General features: G+C 55.2%; 2 protein-coding genes across 2 annotated transcripts; both read left to right on the top strand.

The window, feature by feature from the left end:
* The first annotated feature begins 409 nt into the window (after positions 1–409).
* LOC140111326 (progestin and adipoQ receptor family member 4-like) lies at positions 410–18,662 on the top strand. Its single transcript, XM_072132357.1, has 3 exons — positions 410–854; positions 13,168–13,386; positions 17,853–18,662. The coding sequence occupies exons 1-3, from the start codon at positions 689–691 to the stop codon at positions 18,284–18,286; spliced, it is 819 nt and encodes a 272-aa protein (XP_071988458.1). The 5' UTR covers positions 410–688; the 3' UTR covers positions 18,287–18,662.
* On the top strand, positions 5,592–13,158 carry LOC140111323 (uncharacterized). Its single transcript, XM_072132354.1, has 3 exons — positions 5,592–5,682; positions 6,726–11,670; positions 11,737–13,158. Exons 1-3 carry the CDS (start codon positions 5,592–5,594, stop codon positions 12,980–12,982), a joined length of 6,282 nt encoding a protein of 2,093 aa, XP_071988455.1. The 3' UTR covers positions 12,983–13,158.
* Positions 18,663–20,020: the final 1,358 nt, after the last annotated feature.

Below are 20,020 nucleotides of genomic sequence, written 5' to 3'. Positions count from 1 at the left end.
CCCCCCTGTACGGACCCCTATAAGAGACCATCCCCTGTACATGACCCTATAAGAGACCTCCCCTGTATGGTCCGCTATAAGAGAACACCCCCCCCCCCACCCTGTACGGACCCTATAAGAGACCCTCTCTGTACAGGCCCCCCCCCCTGTACGGACCTTTATAATAGACACCCCTTTTACGGACCCCTGTGGTAAGAGACCCCCCCCTGTACAGACCCCCCCTGTACGGACCCCTGTGGTAAGAGACCCCCCCGTACGGACCTCTATAAGATACCATAGGGGTCCATACAAGGGGGGGGGGGTACGAGGACTCCCCCGTCCGGACCCCTAGGGTACGAGGACTCCCCCGTCCGGACCCCTAGGGTAAGAGACTTCCTGCCCTCATAGCTTTCTCTCTCTTCCAGTGAGTGCAGTGGAGCGCGCTGGGCAGGATGGGCGCCCCCTGACATGGGCTCTGTGGGGTGGGCCCCTCCACGTGGCTGCCACCAGTCGTTGGGGCACATGAGAGGCAGGGGCAGAAGCTGACGGCGGGGGAGAGCGGTGGGTGTGTGGCTGACGTCCCGGATTACATGCTGGAGCCTCCCTCTGTCTGGATGAGAGCGTCACCTGTGATCACAGCTCCTGCTCTTCTCCTGTGAGCGAGACCCCCAGGAGATGTCCCGGAGGAGATCCGGGATCTGGTGACCTCATGGCGTTCCTGAGCGGCCCCCGGCTCCTGGACTGGGCCAGCTCTCCCCCACACCTACAGTTCAACAAGTTTGTGCTGACGGGCTACCGACCCGTGGCCGGCGGAGCCGAGTGTCTGCGGAGTCTCTTCTACCTGCACAACGAGCTGGGGAACATATACACGCACGGTAGGTGAGCGCCCAAGGTAGGTAGAAGAAGCTACAAACCTGTCCCGAATCTCCAACAAAAGCTCCGACACCAGGGAAAAGCGCTCTGCCCGTATCCCCCCGTATCCCTCGCCGCCCGTATCCCCCCGTATCCCTCGCCGCCCGTGTCTTCCGTATCCCTCACCGCCCGTATCCCCCCGTATCCCTCGTCGCCCGTGTCTTCCGTATCCCTCGCCGCCCGTATCCCCCCGTATCCCTCGCCACCCGTATCCCCCCGTATCCCTCGCCGCCCGTGTCTTCCGTATACCTCACCGCCCGTACCCTCCCGTATCCCTCGCCACCCGTATCCCCCCGTATCCCTCGCCGCCCGTATCCCCCCGTATCCTCGCCGCCCGTATCCCCCCGTATCCCTCGCCACCCGTATCCCCCCGTATCCCTCGCCACCCGTATCCCCCGTATCCCTCGCCGCCCGTGTCTTCCGTATCCCTCACCGCCCGTATCCCCCCGTATCCCTCGCCGCCCGTGTCCCCCCCGTATCCCTCGCCGCCCGTGTCCCCCAACACAGCCCGTATCCCCCCCCCGATATCTCCCCTGTATACCCCACCGCCACCCGTATCCCCCCTGCTTCGCCCGCCGTCCATATCCCCTCTGCACCACCTCCGCAGCCTGTGTCCCCCGCTCTGTCCCCCCCGCCGCTGCCCGTATCCTGCACCACACATCGGGCAGGCGGCACCACGTGATGTGGCAGTATACTGCGGGAGCTCAGTAGGGGGCAGCGTTTGTTATCGGGGGTTACATTTCTCCCCACACATGGACATTAGTTTTCATCTCTTGTCTCTCTGGATAGTCAAGAGTTAACCCAAGAATTTAAAGTCTTTAAAAGCTTAAAGGTGAGTGTGAGGAGCAGGGGGGGGGGGGGGGGGGCGCCCTAATCCAATTACTGGTGACCCTGGATCCGGTACCCTCCTGCAGCCCCCGCACTGCGCCCCCCCGGCTTATTAATGCAAAGCGTATAATGTTCTTACACCAATGACCTTCCTGCCAGGTGGACGCCGCGCTGACGAGCACTATCGTCCGCTGACCAGGAGGATGGAGAACATTGCTGACTCCCACAAATCCTCCCGCACTCTCAGGGGACATTGCCCTCCTGTACAAGGATGAAACTGGAGAAGTGCACCATGGGAAAGGCAAACCAATCGTATGAGCCCCGCATAGCCCTGTCACCAGGGACACCAAGGGCAGCAGAAACTACAACCCCCAGCATGCTGCAAGCAGCATCCATCTGTCTGTCTGCTGCTCACATCCCCTTTGTGTAAGGTCCTTGTACAGGAGAGGGAGGGAGGCAGGAAGGTCCTAGAGGTGTCTGCCCTCCAGAGGATGGAACTAACCTCAGAGACAGTGATCGGGACATGCGCTGTAGGTTCATGCGGCACCGGGAGGGAGGAGACTGCACATAGCACAGACGGCGCAGGAGGGAGGACACTGCACATAGCACAGACTGCGCAGGAGGGAGGACGCTGCGCGTAGCACAGACGGCGCAGGAGGGAGGACGCTGCGCGTAGCACAGACGGCGCAGGAGGGAGGACGCTGCGCGTAGCACAGACGGCGCAGGAGGGAGGACGCTGCGCGTAGCACAGACGGCGCAGGAGGAGGACGCTGCGCGTAGCACAGGCGGCGCAGGAGGGAGGACGCTGCGCGTAGCACAGGCGGCGCAGGAGGGAGGACGCTGCGCGTAGCACAGGCGGCGCAGGAGGGAGGACGCTGCGCGTAGCACAGGCGGCGCAGGAGGGAGGACGCTGCGCGTAGCACAGGCGGCGCAGGAGGGAGGACGCTGCGCGTAGCACAGGCGGCGCAGGAGGGAGGACGCTGCGCGTAGCACAGGCGGCGCAGGAGGGAGGACGCTGCGCGTAGCACAGGCGGCGCAGAGGGAGGACGCTGCGCGTAGCACAGGCGGCGCAGGAGGGAGGACGCTGCGCGTAGCACAGGCGGCGCAGGAGGGAGGACGCTGCGCGTAGCACAGGCGGCGCAGGAGGGGAGGACGCTGCGCGTAGCACAGGCGGCGCAGGAGGAGACGCTGCGCGTAGCACAGGCGGCGCAGGAGGGAGGACGCTGCGCGTAGCACAGGCGGCGCAGGAGGGAGACGCTGCGCGTAGCACAGGCGGCGCAGGAGGGAGGACGCTGCGCGTAGCACAGGCGGCGCAGGAGGGAGGACGCTGCGCGTAGCACAGGCGGCGCAGGAGGGAGGACGCTGCGCGTAGCACAGGCGGCGCAGGAGGGAGGACGCTGCGCGTAGCACAGGCGGCGCAGGAGGGAGGACGCTGCGCGTAGCACAGGCGGCGCAGGAGGGAGGACGCTGCGCGTAGCACAGGCGGCGCAGGAGGGAGGACGCTGCGCGTAGCACAGGCGCGCAGGAGGGAGGACGCTGCGCGTAGCACAGGCGGCGCAGGAGGGAGGACGCTGCGCGTAGCACAGGCGGCGCAGGAGGGAGGACGCTGCGCGTAGCACAGGCGGCGCAGGAGGGAGGACGCTGCGCGTAGCACAGGCGGCGCAGGAGGGAGGACGCTGCGCGTAGCACAGGCGGCGCAGGAGGGAGGACGCTGCGCGTAGCACAGCGGCGCAGGAGGGAGGACGCTGCGCGTAGCACAGGCGGCGCAGGAGGGAGGACGCTGCGCGTAGCACAGGCGGCGCAGGAGGAGGACGCTGCGCGTAGCACAGCGGCGCAGGAGGGAGGACGCTGCGCGTAGCACAGGCGGCGCAGGAGGGAGGACGCTGCGCGTAGCACAGGCGGCGCAGGAGGGAGGACGCTGCGCGTAGCACAGGCGGCGCAGGAGGGAGGACGCTGCGCGTAGCACAGGCGGCGCAGGAGGGAGGACGCTGCGCGTAGCACAGGCGGCGCAGGAGGGAGGACGCTGCGCGTAGCACAGGCGGCGCAGGAGGGAGGACGCTGCGCGTAGCACAGGCGGCGCAGGAGGGAGGACGCTGCGCGTAGCACAGGCGGCGCAGGAGGGAGGACGCTGCGCGTAGCACAGGCGGCGCAGGAGGAGGACGCTGCGCGTAGCACAGGGGCGCAGGAGGGAGGACGCTGCGCGTAGCACAGGCGGCGCAGGAGGGAGGACGCTGCGCGTAGCACAGGCGGCGCAGGAGGGAGGAGACGCTGCGCGTAGCACAGGCGGCGCAGGAGGGAGGACGCTGCGCGTAGCACAGGCGGAGCAGAGGGAGGACGCTGCGCGTAGCACAGGCGGCGCAGGAGGGAGGACGCTGCGCGTAGCACAGGCGGCGCAGGAGGGAGGACGCTGCGCGTAGCACAGGCGGCGCAGGAGGAGGACGCTGCGCGTAGCACAGGCGGCGCAGGAGGGAGGACGCTGCGCGAGCACAGGCGGCGCAGGAGGGAGGACGCTGCGCGTAGCACAGGCGGCGCAGGAGGGAGGACGCTGCGCGTAGCACAGGCGGCGCAGGAGGGAGGACGCTGCGCGTAGCACAGGCGGCGCAGGAGAGGAGGACGCTGCGCGTAGCACAGGCGGCGCAGGAGGGAGGACGCTGCGCGTAGCACAGGCGGCGAAGGAGGGAGGACGCTGGCGCTAGCACAGGCGGCGGCAGGAGGGAGGACGCTGCGCGTAGCACAGGCGGCGCAGGAGGGAGGACGCTGCGCGTAGCACAGGCGGCGCAGGAGGGAGGACGCTGCGCGTAGCACAGCGGCGCAGGAGGGAGGACGCTGCGCGTAGCACAGGCGGCCGCAGGAGGGAGGACGCTGCGCGTATGCACAGGCGGCGCAGGAGGGAGGACGCTGCGCGTAGCACAGGCGGCCAGGAGGGAGGACGCTGCGCGTAGCACAGGCGGCGCAGGAGGGAGGACGCTGCGCGTAGCACAGGCGGCGCAGGAGGGAGGACGCTGCGCGTAGCACAGGCGGCGCAGGAGGGAGGACGCTGCGCGTAGCACAGGCGGCGCAGGAGGGAGGACGCTGCGCGTAGCACAGGCGGCGCAGGAGGGAGGACGCTGCGCGTAGCACAGGCGGCGCAGGAGGAGGACGCTGCGCGTAGCACAGGCGGCGCAGGAGGGAGGACGCTGCGCGTAGCACAGGCGGCGCAGGAGGGAGGACGCTGCGCGTAGCACAGGCGGCGCAGGAGGGAGGACGCTGCGCGTAGCACAGGCGGCGCAGGAGGGAGGACGCTGCGCCGTAGCACAGGCGGCGCAGGAGGGAGGACGCTGCGCGTAGCACAGGCGGCGCAGGAGGAGGACGCTGCGCGTAGCACAGGCGGCGCAGGAGGGAGGACGGCTGCACATAGTAGAGGACACATATAGTTTAGCTATATCTTCTAAAAAATGTGAAAACCTTGCATTAAAAAACAAACAAACAAAAAAAGCCTTGTGTCTCCACATTGTGACGCGAGTGACCTTTTCATACTTTATTTTATCGGGCCGTGTAAAGTGCCATTGCTCTTATTCTAAATAGTGGAAAAAATGTTAATTTGTACATTGGACTTTGTCTTCTGTAATGGGAACTATTATCTCTATATTTTATAGATGGGACATTTTCAGGTGCAGAGATGCCTGAAAGATTTAGGTTTTAAAATTTTTATATGTGTTCTAGGGAAAGAGGGTTTAAGTTTTACTCCCCTCGCCCCCCCTCTCCACTATTATTTCAGGCCTCGCAGGTTTTACCACTTATTCAATTGCAATACAAGTTTATTGTGGTATATTGTGAATAAGCGGCTGCTCCGTTACAGTCTGCCTCCAGGAGTCTGTGATAGACCATGCTGAATGACAGCTCTTCGGGCCTGCAACCGAACAGCGCCTTCCCATTATGTCACTGGCGGCACCAAGCAGCAATCTAAGATGGCGGCGCTCATGTGTACCACTGTTAGGTCATCTGTCAGCCCTCTCCATACACCAGCGAACAATGTATTTTTACCCGCTCGTTAATAGGTTAATGTACGTTTGTGTTACTAGTCTCGTAAATCAAGAAGCGCCATTTATGTAGGGGATGTGTTAAGGGTTAGATTGATGCCCTGGGAGTTGGCGTTCTAGACAAACTGATGACCCTCGGTCCAGAGTCTTTCCTAATTTTAAAGCCCTTGTTCATGTTGTATCCTAGTAAATCAGTCTGGAAGGTCCCACATCTTAATCCTACAAGGATGATGCTGATTGGATAACAATCCTTCCACCCTGGTGTAGATTCTTCTACACCACGTTCCAAACGATATTTATCTCTGATTTTCCTAAATGGTCGATGCAAATGACAGTCCGTATAATAAAAGTCATTACTCGTTAGAGTATAAAATAGAATTTCATTGAACAAACCTCCCGATGATAACAGGACATTCCTCAAAATTAAAAATAAACACTCAAAATGCTCCGTTCCAAATTATTCAAACCATTTTGTAGGTCATTACATTGCAGCATTAGGAGGTCCCATTCACTGAAATAAAAAGCAGTTTCAATCCAAAATTCTTTCATATCACCTCCACAATTCTTGCATCCAAGTTTTTGGAGCGTTTCTGCTTGAATTTCTTTGCATTATGTCTGAATGATGACCCTTAAATCTAATATGCATAATAATTTGGAACGTGGTGTATAACCTGCGCCAGTGTCCTGGCACCGGTTGTAGCATCAAAAATCCTGCCGGTCATTGTACGATAGTTAACCGCTTCCTCCACCTAGACGTACAGTTACAAATGTCGCTGACACAGACACACAGCCGCTGGCCCCTACGGCAGCTTGGGTCATAGTGGTCCCTTCTTGTTGCTTGACCAATCTATATAAATAGATCCCAGATCACACAGTAAACATGCAGAGAGCAGAGCCCATGTCCTAGTACTGCCCCTCATCACTCCATTCAACCTCTTGATCACATCTCCCCACTAGGATCACTCCCCTTCTCAACCGTTCTATAAGATAGCCTGACCGCATCAGTCCATGTCCAGGTTAGTAGAGCGGTGACCACCAGAGATGTCAGGTCTTCATGTGGTTGTAGCTGCAGTACAGTAAGTGATAGTAGAGCGGTGACCACCAGAGATGTCAGGTCTTCATGTGGTTGTAGCTGCAGTACAGTAAGTGATAGTAGAGCAGTGACCACCAGAGATGTCAGGTCTTCATGTGGTTGTAGCTGCAGTACAGTAAGTGATAGTAGAGCGGTGACCACCAGAGATGTGAGGTCTTCATGTGGTTGTAGCTGCAGTACAGTAAGTGATAGTAGAGCGGTGACCACCAGAGATGTCAGGTCTTCATGTGGTTGTAGCTGCAGTACAGTAAGTGATAGTAGAGCGGTGACCACCAGAGATGTGAGGTCTTCATGTGGTTGTAGCTGCAGTACAGTAAGTGATAGTAGAGCGGTGACCACCAGAGATGTGAGGTCTTCATGTGGTTGTAGCTGCAGTACAGTAAGTGATAGTAGAGCGGTGACCACCAGAGATGTCAGGTCTTCATGTGGTTGTAGCTGCAGTACAGTAAGTGATAGTAGAGCGGTGACCACCAGAGATGTCAGGTCTTCATGTGGTTGTAGCTGCAGTACAGTAAGTGATAGTAGAGCAGTGTCCACCAGAGATGTCAGGTCTTCATGTGGTTGTAGCTGCAGTACAGTAAGTGATAGTAGAGCGGTGACCACCAGAGATGTCAGGTCTTCATGTGGTTGTAGCTGCAGTACAGTAAGTGATAGTAGAGCGGTGTCCACCAGAGATGTGAGGTCTTCATGTGGTTGTAGCTGCAGTACAGTAAGTGATAGTAGAGCAGTGACCACCAGAGATGTCAGGTCTTCATGTGGTTGTAGCTGCAGTACAGTAAGTGATAGTAGAGCGGTGACCACCAGAGATGTCAGGTCTTCATGTGGTTGTAGCTGCAGTACAGTAAGTGATAGTAGAGCGGTGACCACCGGAGATGTCAGGTTTTCATGTGGTTGTAGCTGCAGTACAGTAAGTGATAGTAGAGCAGTGTCCACCGGAGATGTCAGGTTTTCATGTGGTTGTAGCTGCAGTACAGTAAGTGATAGTAGAGCGGTGACCACCAGAGATGTCAGGTCTTCATGTGGTTGTAGCTGCAGTACAGTAAGTGATAGTAGAGCAGTGTCCACCAGAGATGTCAGGTCTTCATGTGGTTGTAGCTGCAGTACAGTAAGTGATAGTAGAGCAGTGACCACCAGAGATGTCAGGTCTTCATGTGGTTGTAGCTGCAGTACAGTAAGTGATAGTAGAGCGGTGACCACCAGAGATGTCAGGTCTTCATGTGGTTGTAGCTGCAGTACAGTAAGTGATAGTAGAGCAGTGACCACCGGAGATGTCAGGTCTTCATGTGGTTGTAGCTGCAGTACAGTAAGTGATAGTAGAGCAGTGACCACCAGAGATGTCAGGTCTTCATGTGGTTGTAGCTGCAGTACAGTAAGTGATAGTAGAGCAGCGTCCACCAGAGATGTCAGGTCTTCATGTGGTTGTAGCTGCAGTACAGTAAGTGATAGTAGAGCAGTGTCCACCGGAGATGTCAGGTCTTCATGTGGTTGTAGCTGCAGTACAGTAAGTGATAGTAGAGCGGTGACCACCAGAGATGTCAGGTCTTCATGTGGTTGTAGCTGCAGTACAGTAAGTGATAGTAGAGCGGTGACCACCAGAGATGTCAGGTCTTCATGTGGTTGTAGCTGCAGTACAGTAAGTGATAGTAGAGCAGTGTCCACCAGAGATGTCAGGTCTTCATGTGGTTGTAGCTGCAGTACAGTAAGTGATAGTAGAGCAGTGACCACCAGAGATGTCAGGTCTTCATGTGGTTGTAGCTGCAGTACAGTAAGTGATAGTAGAGCGGTGACCACCAGAGATGTCAGGTCTTCATGTGGTTGTAGCTGCAGTACAGTAAGTGATAGTAGAGCGGTGACCACCGGAGATGTCAGGTCTTCATGTGGTTGTAGCTGCAGTACAGTAAGTGATAGTAGAGCAGTGACCACCAGAGATGTCAGGTCTTCATGTGGTTGTAGCTGCAGTACAGTAAGTGATAGTAGAGCAGCGTCCACCAGAGATGTCAGGTCTTCATGTGGTTGTAGCTGCAGTACAGTAAGTGATAGTAGAGCAGTGTCCACCGGAGATGTCAGGTCTTCATGTGGTTGTAGCTGCAGTACAGTAAGTGATAGTAGAGCGGTGACCACCAGAGATGTCAGGTCTTCATGTGGTTGTAGCTGCAGTACAGTAAGTGATAGTAGAGCGGTGTCCACCGGAGATGTCAGGTCTTCATGTGGTTGTAGCTGCAGTACAGTAAGTGATAGTAGAGCAGTGTCCACCGGAGATGTCAGGTTTTCATGTGGTTGTAGCTGCAGTACAGTAAGTGATAGTAGAGCAGTGACCACCAGAGATGTCAGGTCTTCATGTGGTTGTAGCTGCAGTACAGTAAGTGATAGTAGAGCAGTGACCACCAGAGATGTGAGGTCTTCATGTGGTTGTAGCTGCAGTACAGTAAGTGATAGTAGAGCAGCGTCCACCAGAGATGTCAGGTCTTCATGTGGCTGTAGCTGCAGTACAGTAAGTGATAGTAGAGCAGTGACCACCAGAGATGTCAGGTCTTCATGTGGTTGTAGCTGCAGTACAGTAAGTGATAGTAGAGCGGTGTCCACCAGAGATGTGAGGTCTTCATGTGGTTGTAGCTGCAGTACAGTAAGTGATAGTAGAGCAGTGTCCACCAGAGATGTCAGGTCTTCATGTGGTTGTAGCTGCAGTACAGTAAGTGATAGTAGAGCGGTGACCACCAGAGATGTCAGGTCTTCATGTGGTTGTAGCTGCAGTACAGTAAGTGATAGTAGAGCAGTGTCCACCAGAGATGTGAGGTCTTCATGTGGTTGTAGCTGCAGTACAGTAAGTGATAGTAGAGCAGTGTCCACCAGAGATGTCAGGTCTTCATGTGGTTGTAGCTGCAGTACAGTAAGTGATAGTAGAGCAGTGACCACCAGAGATGTCAGGTCCTCATGTGGTTGTAGCTGCAGTACAGTAAGTGATAGTAGAGCAGCGTCCACCAGAGATGTCAGGTCTTCATGTGGTTGTAGCTGCAGTACAGTAAGTGATAGTAGAGCGGTGACCACCAGAGATGTCAGGTCTTCATGTGGTTGTAGCTGCAGTACAGTAAGTGATAGTAGAGCGGTGACCACCAGAGATGTCCGGTCTTCATGTGGTTGTAGCTGCAGTACAGTAAGTGATAGTAGAGCAGTGTCCACCAGAGATGTCAGGTCTTCATGTGGTTGTAGCTGCAGTACAGTAAGTGATAGTAGAGCAGTGACCACCAGAGATGTCAGGTCTTCATGTGGTTGTAGCTGCAGTACAGTAAGTGATAGTAGAGCAGTGTCCACCAGAGATGTCAGGTCTTCATGTGGTTGTAGCTGCAGTACAGTAAGTGATAGTAGAGCAGTGACCACCAGAGATGTCAGGTCTTCATGTGGCTGTAGCTGCAGTACAGCAAGTGATAGTAGAGCGGTGTCCACCAGAGATGTCCGGTCTTCATGTGGTTGTAGCTGCAGTACAGTAAGTGATAGTAGAGCAGTGTCCACCAGAGATGTCAGGTCTTCATGTGGTTGTAGCTGCAGTACAGTAAGTGATAGTAGAGCGGTGACCACCAGAGATGTCAGGTCTTCATGTGGTTGTAGCTGCAGTACAGTAAGTGATAGTAGAGCGGTGACCACCAGAGATGTCAGGTCTTCATGTGGTTGTAGCTGCAGTACAGTAAGTGATAGTAGAGCAGTTTCCACCAGAGATGTCAGGTCTTCATGTGGTTGTAGCTGCAGTACAGTAAGTGATAGTAGAGCAGCGTCCACCAGAGATGTCAGGTCTTCATGTGGTTGTAGCTGCAGTACAGTAAGTGATAGTAGAGCGGTGACCACCAGAGATGTCAGGTCTTCATGTGGTTGTAGCTGCAGTACAGTAAGTGATAGTAGAGCAGTGTCCACCAGAGATGTCAGGTCTTCATGTGGTTGTAGCTGCAGTACAGTAAGTGATAGTAGAGCAGTGTCCACCAGAGATGTCAGGTCTTCATGTGGTTGTAGCTGCAGTACAGTAAGTGATAGTAGAGCAGCGTCCACCAGAGATGTCAGGTCTTCATGTGGTTGTAGCTGCAGTACAGTAAGTGATAGTAGAGCAGCGTCCACCAGAGATGTCAGGTCTTCATGTGGTTGTAGCTGCAGTACAGTAAGTGATAGTAGAGCGGTGACCACCAGAGATGTCAGGTCTTCATGTGGTTGTAGCTGCAGTACAGTAAGTGATAGTAGAGCGGTGACCACCAGAGATGTCAGGTCTTCATGTGGTTGTAGCTGCAGTACAGTAAGTGATAGTAGAGCAGTGACCACCAGAGATGTCAGGTCTTCATGTGGTTGTAGCTGCAGTACAGTAAGTGATAGTAGAGCAGTGACCACCAGAGATGTCAGGTCTTCATGTGGTTGTAGCTGCAGTACAGTAAGTGATAGTAGAGCAGTGACCACCAGAGATGTCAGGTCTTCATGTGGTTGTAGCTGCAGTACAGTAAGTGATAATAGAGCAGTGACCACCAGAGATGTCAGGTCTTCATGTGGTTGTAGCTGCAGTACAGTAAGTGATAGTAGAGCAGTGACCACCAGAGATGTCAGGTCCTCATGTGGTTGTAGCTGCAGTACAGTAAGTGATAGTAGAGCAGTGTCCACCAGAGATGTCAGGTCTTCATGTGGTTGTAGCTGCAGTACAGTAAGTGATAGTAGAGCGGTGACCACCAGAGATGTCAGGTCTTCATGTGGTTGTAGCTGCAGTACAGTAAGTGATAGTAGAGCAGTGACCACCAGAGATGTGAGGTCTTCATGTGGTTGTAGCTGCAGTACAGTAAGTGATAGTAGAGCAGTGACCACCAGAGATGTCAGGTCTTCATGTGGTTATAGCTGCAGTACAGTAAGTGATAGTAGAGCAGTGACCACCAGAGATGTCAGGTCTTCATGTGGTTGTAGCTGCAGTACAGTAAGTGATAGTAGAGCAGTGTCCACCAGAGATGTCAGGTCTTCATGTGGTTGTAGCTGCAGTACAGTAAGTGATAGTAGAGCAGTGACCACCAGAGATGTCAGGTCTTCATGTGGTTGTAGCTGCAGTACAGTAAGTGATAGTAGAGCGGTGACCACCAGAGATGTCAGGTCTTCATGTGGTTGTAGCTGCAGTACAGTAAGTGATAGTAGAGCAGTGACCACCAGAGATGTCAGGTCTTCATGTGGTTGTAGCTGCAGTACAGTAAGTGATAGTAGAGCGGTGACCACCAGAGATGTCAGGTCTTCATGTGGTTGTAGCTGCAGTACAGTAAGTGATAGTAGAGCGGTGACCACCAGAGATGTCAGGTCTTCATGTGGTTGTAGCTGCAGTACAGTAAGTGATAGTAGAGCGGTGACCACCAGAGATGTCAGGTCTTCATGTGGTTGTAGCTGCAGTACAGTAAGTGATAATAGAGCAGTGACCACCAGAGATGTCAGGTTTTCATGTGGTTGTAGCTGCAGTACAGTAAGTGATAGTAGAGCAGTGTCCACCAGAGATGTCAGGTCTTCATGTGGTTGTAGCTGCAGTACAGTAAGTGATAGTAGAGCAGTGACCACCAGAGATGTCAGGTCTTCATGTGGTTGTAGCTGCAGTACAGTAAGTGATAGTAGAGCGGTGACCACCAGAGATGTCAGGTCTTCATGTGGTTGTAGCTGCAGTACAGTAAGTGATAGTAGAGCAGTGTCCACCAGAGATGTCAGGTCTTCATGTGGTTGTAGCTGCAGTACAGTAAGTGATAGTAGAGCAGTGACCACCGGAGATGTCAGGTCTTCATGTGGTTGTAGCTGCAGTACAGTAAGTGATAGTAGAGCAGTGTCCACCAGAGATGTCAGGTCTTCATGTGGTTGTAGCTGCAGTACAGTAAGTGATAGTAGAGCGGTGACCACCGGAGATGTCAGGTCTTCATGTGGTTGTAGCTGCAGTACAGTAAGTGATAATAGAGCAGTGACCACCAGAGATGTCAGGTTTTCATGTGGTTGTAGCTGCAGTACAGTAAGTGATAGTAGAGCAGTGTCCACCAGAGATGTCAGGTCTTCATGTGGTTGTAGCTGCAGTACAGTAAGTGATAGTAGAGCGGTGACCACCGGAGATGTCAGGTCTTCATGTGGTTGTAGCTGCAGTACAGTAAGTGATAGTAATAGTAGGTGCTGGTGAAATACAAGCCGGACTGTGCACATCGGAGGCAGTAAGTAAAGCATTGGCTCAGATTACAGACATGATAGGACGTGTGCACTTAGAGGGATCATGTTGGACATGGCTCTGGGCTCAGGATACACACTTCTCACATGAAGTTAGCTGTAAGTACAGTTCTCTCATCACATCTTCTTCTGTCCTTTTAGGGATCCCGCTCCTTGGCTTTTTGTTCTTGCTCCCTCTACAAATCCCCTGGCGCCAGCTCTCCGTCCCTTGGCTCGGGGTGGTCCATTACTTGGCCTGTGTCAGCCCCCAGCTGGGCAGCGTGCTCTATCATCTGTTCATGAACCACCATGGCGGGGCACCGGTCTACCACAAGCTCCTCACGTTGGACATGTGCGGCATCTGCCTGGTAAACACTTTGGGTAAGTTGTGCTCATCACACATATCCTGCACGTCATGTCCTTGCGGTACAGCTGGTGCTTTCTCCTCCTTCCTGGCACTGCAGCTCATCCACTTCAGACACAGATGTCTCACGTATGACAGGGACCTGTATTCATATGTAATGACCTACTTATGAAGAGCTGGAAGACCACTAGAGAACCGGGACAGGAACAGATGCCTCAACAGAAGTTGAAGAGCATGAGAGAACCAGGCCAGGTACATGTGTTGCAACAGAGCTGGAAGAGGGCTAGTGAACTAGGACACATAAAAAAGGTCACAACAGGACTGGAGGACCACTAGAGAACTAGGCCAGGTACATGGGTCACAACAGGACTGGAGGACCACTAGAGAACTAGGCCAGGTACATGGGTCACAACAGGACTGGAGGACCACTAGAGAACTAGGCCAGGTACATGGGTCACAACAGGACTGGAGGACCACTAGAGAACTAGGCCAGGTACATGGGTCACAACAGGACTGGAGGACCACTAGAGAACTAGGCCAGGTACATGGGTCACAACAGGACTGGAGGACCACTAGAGAACTAGGCCAGGTACATGGGTCACAACAGGACTGGAGGACCACTAGAGAACTAGGCCAGGTACATGGGTCACAACAGGACTGGAGGACCACTAGAGAACTAGGCCAGGTACATGGGTCACAAGAGAACTGGAAGAGCATGATATAACCAGGCAGGACTTGTAAGAACCAGGCCAGGTACATGGGTCACAACAGAGCTGGAAGACCACTAGAGAACCAGGCCAGGCACGTGGGTCACAACAGGACTGGAGGACCACTAGAGAACCAGGCCAGGCACGTGGGTCACAACAGGACTGGAGGACCACTAGAGAACTAGGCCAGGTACATGGGTCACAACAGGACTGGAGGACCACTAGAGAACTAGGCCAGGTACATGGGTCACAACAGAGCTGGAGGACCACTAGAGAACCAGGCCAGGCACGTGGGTCACAACAGGACTGGAGGACCACTAGAGAACTAGGCCAGGTACATGGGTCACAACAGAGCTGGAGGACCACTAGAGAACCAGGCCAGGCACGTGGGTCACAACAGGACTGGAGGACCACTAGAGAACTAGGCCAGGCACGTGGGTCACAACAGGACTGGAGGACCACTAGAGAACCAGGCCAGGTACATGGGTCACAACAGAGCTGGAAGACCACTAGAGAACCAGGCCAGGCACGTGGGTCACAACAGGACTGGAGGACCACTAGAGAACCAGGCCAGGCACGTGGGTCACAACAGGACTGGAGGACCACTAGAGAACTAGGCCAGGTACATGGGTCACAACAGGACTGGAGGACCACTAGAGAACTAGGCCAGGTACATGGGTCACAACAGAGCTGGAGGACCACTAGAGAACCAGGCCAGGCACGTGGGTCACAACAGGACTGGAGGACCACTAGAGAACTAGGCCAGGTACATGGGTCACAACAGAGCTGGAGGACCACTAGAGAACCAGGCCAGGCACGTGGGTCACAACAGGACTGGAGGACCACTAGAGAACTAGGCCAGGCACGTGGGTCACAACAGGACTGGAGGACCACTAGAGAACCAGGCCAGGTACATGGGTCACAACAGAGCTGGAAGACCACTAGAGAACCAGGCCAGGCACGTGGGTCACAACAGGACTGGAGGACCACTAGAGAACCAGGCCAGGCACGTGGGTCACAACAGGACTGGAGGACCACTAGAGAACTAGGCCAGGTACATGGGTCACAACAGGACTGGAGGACCACTAGAGAACTAGGCCAGGTACATGGGTCACAACAGAGCTGGAGGACCACTAGAGAACCAGGCCAGGCACGTGGGTCACAACAGGACTGGAGGACCACTAGAGAACTAGGCCAGGTACATGGGTCACAACAGAGCTGGAGGACCACTAGAGAACCAGGCCAGGCACGTGGGTCACAACAGGACTGGAGGACCACTAGAGAACTAGGCCAGGCACGTGGGTCACAACAGGACTGGAGGACCACTAGAGAACTAGGCCAGGTACATGGGTCACAACAGGACTAGAGGACCACTAGAGAACCAGGCCAGGCACGTGGGTCACAACAGGACTGGAGGACCACTAGAGAACCAGGCCAGGCACGTGGGTCACAACAGGACTGGAGGACCACTAGAGAACTAGGCCAGGTACAGGGATCACAACAGGACTGGAGGACCACTAGAGAACTAGGCCAGGTACATGGGTCACAACAGAGCTGGAAGAGCATGATATAACCAGGCAGGACTCGTAAGAATATGGGAATGCCCCAGGCACAATACATAGGAGGAGGAGATATCAAGCAGGACTCGTAACAACAATATGGAGGTCACCAGTTACATAAAGCAGATCGACTACCAAAGTATTAGGCAGGTACATGAGGCATTGCCCCCCCCCCCCCATAGTATTAGGCAGGTACATGAGGCATTGCCCCCCCCCCCCAAAGTATTAGGCAGGTACATGAGGCATTGCCCCCCCCCCATAGTATTAGGCAGGTACATGAGGCATTGCCCCCCCCCCCATAGTATTAGGCAGGTACATGAGGCATTGCCCCCCCCCCAAAGTATTAGGCAGGTACATGAGGCATTGCCCCCCCCCCATAGTATTAGGCAGGTACATGAGGCATTGCCCCCCCCCATAGTATTAGGCAGGTACATGAGGCATTGCCCCCCCCCATAGTATTAGGCAGGTACATGAGGCATTGCCCCCCCCCCCCCATAGTATTAGGCAGGTACATGAGGCATTGCCCCCCCCCCCCCATAGTATTAGGCAGGTACATGAGGCATTGCCCCCCATAGTATTAGGCAGGTACATGAGGCATTGCCCCCCCCCCCCCCATAGTATTAGGCAGGTACATGAGACATTGCCCCCCCCCCCCCCATAGTATTAGGCAGGTACATGAGACATTGCCCCCCCCCATAGTATTAGGCAGGTACATGAGACATTGCCCCCCCCCCCCCCATAGTATTAGGCAGGTACATGAGACATTGCCCCCCCCCCCCCCATAGTATTAGGCAGGTACATGAGACATTGCCCCCCCCCCATAGTATTAGGCAGGTACATGAGACATTGCCCCCCCCCCCCATAGTATTAGGCAGGTACATGAGACATTGCCCCCCCCCCATAGTATTAGGCAGGTACATGAGGCATTGCCCCCCATAGTATTAGGCAGGTACATGAGGCATTGCCCCCCATAGTATTAGGCAGGTACATGAGACATTGCCCCCCCCCCCCCCATAGTATTAGGCAGGTACATGAGACATTGCCCCCCCCCCCCCCCATAGTATTAGGCAGGTACATGAGGCATTGCCCCCCATAGTATTAGGCAGGTACATGAGACATTGCCCCCCCCCCCATAGTATTAGGCAGGTACATGAGGCATTGCCCCCCATAGTATTGGGCAGGTACATGAGGCATTGCCCCCCATAGTATTAGGCAGGTACATGAGACATTGCCCCCCCCCCATAGTATTAGGCAGGTACATGAGGCATTGCCCCCCATAGTATTAGGCAGGTACATGAGGCATTGCCCCCCATAGTATTAGGCAGGTACATGAGACATTGCCCCCCCCCCCCCCATAGTATTAGGCAGGTACATGAGACATTGCCCCCCCCCCCCCCCATAGTATTAGGCAGGTACATGAGGCATTGCCCCCCATAGTATTAGGCAGGTACATGAGACATTGCCCCCCCCCCATAGTATTAGGCAGGTACATGAGGCATTGCCCCCCATAGTATTGGGCAGGTACATGAGGCATTGCCCCCCATAGTATTAGGCAGGTACATGAGACATTGCCCCCCCCCATAGTATTAGGAAGGTACATGAGGCATTGCCCCCCATAGTATTAGGCAGGTACATGAGACCTTATCCCCCCCCCCCCCATAGTATTAGGCAGGTACATGAGACATTGCCCCCCATAGTATTAGGCAGGTACATGAGACCTTATCCCCCCCCCCCCCCCCATAGTATTAGGCAGGTACATGAGGCATTGCCCCCCATAGTATTAGGCAGGTACATGAGACCTTATCCCCCTCCCCCCCCCCCATAGTATTAGGCAGGTACATGAGGCATTGCCCCCCATAGTATTAGGCAGGTACATGAGGCATTGCCCCCCATAGTATTAGGCAGGTACGTGAGGCATTGCCCCCCCATAGTATTAGGCAGGTACATGAGGCATTGCCCCCCCCCCATAGTATTAGGCAGGTACATGAGACATTCCCCCCCATAGTATTAGGCAGGTACATGAGACATTGCCCACCCCCCCCCCCCCCATAGTATTAGGCAGGTACATGAGGCATTGCCCCCCATAGTATTAGGCAGGTACATGAGACATTGCCCACCCCCCCCCCCCCCCATAGTATTAGGCAGGTACATGAGGCATTGCCCCCCCCCCCATAGTAGCAGGAAGTACTAATGACATGTTGTTCTTTCCCTCGGCAGGTGCTCTCCCAATCATCTACTGCACTCTCCTGTGCTGGCCGTACACGCGGAGCCTCGCCCTCCTGGCATACAGCGGCCTGTCTAGTTATGTGATCTTCTGTGCAGTCAGTGCTCACAGTAACATCAGCCGCCTGTGCTCTTTCGCTTGGCAGGCCGCCTTCCGCTTCTTCTTCTTCTACCTGCGTTGGGCCGGACTGGGCTCTGGTCATCCATCGTCACTACGCTGCTACCTCCTCATGGACAGCCTGGCCCTTCTTGGAGGAATCATCAACATTTCTCGCCTTCCTGAACGTTTACGACCTGGAAAATTTGACTACTGGTGCAACAGTCACCAAATCATGCACGTCCTGGTGGTGATCAGCATATTATACCTGCACTGGGGGGTGACCTCTGACCTCATGTGGATAAGTGGCTATCCCTGTCCCCTGCAATGACCTCCGCCTGGGGTTAATGAGCACAGGAGGCATAGACATAACAGAAAACACGAGCAACCAGCAAAACCAAACTTGAAGTAGAACTTTATTGTAGACGCATCCTATAAGAGAGATGGCGGCATTATTTATTACTGTAATGACTTACCTGAGCAGGCGTTACCATATCAGTATTACACTATAGTGCGGCCCCAGTCACGGGGACATCAGTCTATAGGGGGCAGGGCGTGGACCTCCCCGGGAGGAATAGTTGCCTTACACGTCTTCTAGATTAAGGAGCCTTTTCCTGCTCCTCCCGGGGTGACTGGAGCGACCGACCGCGCACGAGGACACAACCACTAATGCAATAATAAATCTTATATAAAACTTCTGTGTCCGCTACATAAATCCATCAGCACAGAGGAGACTATACACAGACACAGCCTCCATATAACACACAGAGAAGGAGTAGTTCTGTGGAGTATGCAGCCACTCTGTACAGGAGAGCCGGGCACTATGCAGCCACTCTGTACAGGAGAGCCGGGCACTATGCAGCCACTCTGTACAGGAGAGCCGGGCACTATGCAGCCACTCTGTACAGGAGAGCCGGGCACTATGCAGCCACTCTGTACAGGAGAGCCGGGCACTATGCAGCCACTCTGTACAGGAGAGCCGGGCACTATGCAGCCACTCTGTACAGGAGAGCCGGGCACTATGCAGCCACTCTGTACAGGAGAGCCGGGCACTATGCAGCCACTCTGTACAGGAGAGCCGGGCACTATGCAGCCACTCTGTACAGGAGAGACTGCCACTATGCAGCCACTCTGTACAGGAGAGCCGGGCACTATGCTGCAACTGTGTACAGGGGAGCCGGGCATCATGCAGCCACTCTGTACAGGAGAGCGAGGCACTATGCAGCCACTCTGTACAGGAGAGCCGGGCACTATGCAGCCACTCTGTACAGGAGAGCCGGGCACTATGCAGCCACTCTGTACAGGAGAGCCGGGCACTATGCAGCCACTCTGTACAGGAGAGCCGGGCACCCTGCAGCCACTCTGTACAGGAGAGCCGGGCACTATGCAGCCACTCTGTACAGGAGAGCCGGGCACCCTGCAGCCACTCTGTACAGGAGAGCCGGGCACTATGCAGCACCTCTGTACAGGAGAGCCGGGCACTATGCAGCGACTCTGTACAGGAGAGCCGAGCACTATGCAGCGACTCTGTACAGGAGAGCCGGGCACTATGCAGCCACTCTGTACAGGAGAGCCGGGCACTATGCAGCCACTCTGTACAGGAGAGCCGGGCACTATGCAGCCACTCTGTACAGGAGAGCCGGGCACTATGCAGCCACTCTGTACAGGAGAGCCGGGCACCCTGCAGCCACTCTGTACAGGAGAGCCGGGCACTATGCAGCACCTCTGTACAGGAGAGCCGGGCACCCTGCAGCCACTCTGTACAGGAGAGCCGGGCACTATGCAGCCACTCTGTACAGGAGAGCCGGGCACTATGCAGCACCTCTGTACAGGAGAGCCGGGCACTATGCAGCCACTCTGTACAGGAGAGCCGGGCACTATGCAGCCACTGTGTACAAGAGAGCCGGGCACTATGCAGCCACTCTGTATAGGAGAGCCGGGCACTATGCAGCCACTCTGTACAGGAGAGCCGGGCACTATGCAGCCACTCTGTACAGGAGAGCCGGGCACTATGCAGCCACTCTGTACAGGAGAGCCGGGCACTATGCAGCCACTCTGTACAGGA

Source organism: Engystomops pustulosus, unplaced genomic scaffold (genome assembly GCF_040894005.1).
Source record: "Engystomops pustulosus unplaced genomic scaffold, aEngPut4.maternal MAT_SCAFFOLD_421, whole genome shotgun sequence".
In the NCBI taxonomy this organism is placed as follows: Eukaryota; Metazoa; Chordata; class Amphibia; order Anura; family Leptodactylidae; genus Engystomops; species Engystomops pustulosus.
Note: the sequence above shows the minus strand (reverse complement) of the source record. Positions and strands in the feature narration are given on the sequence as shown.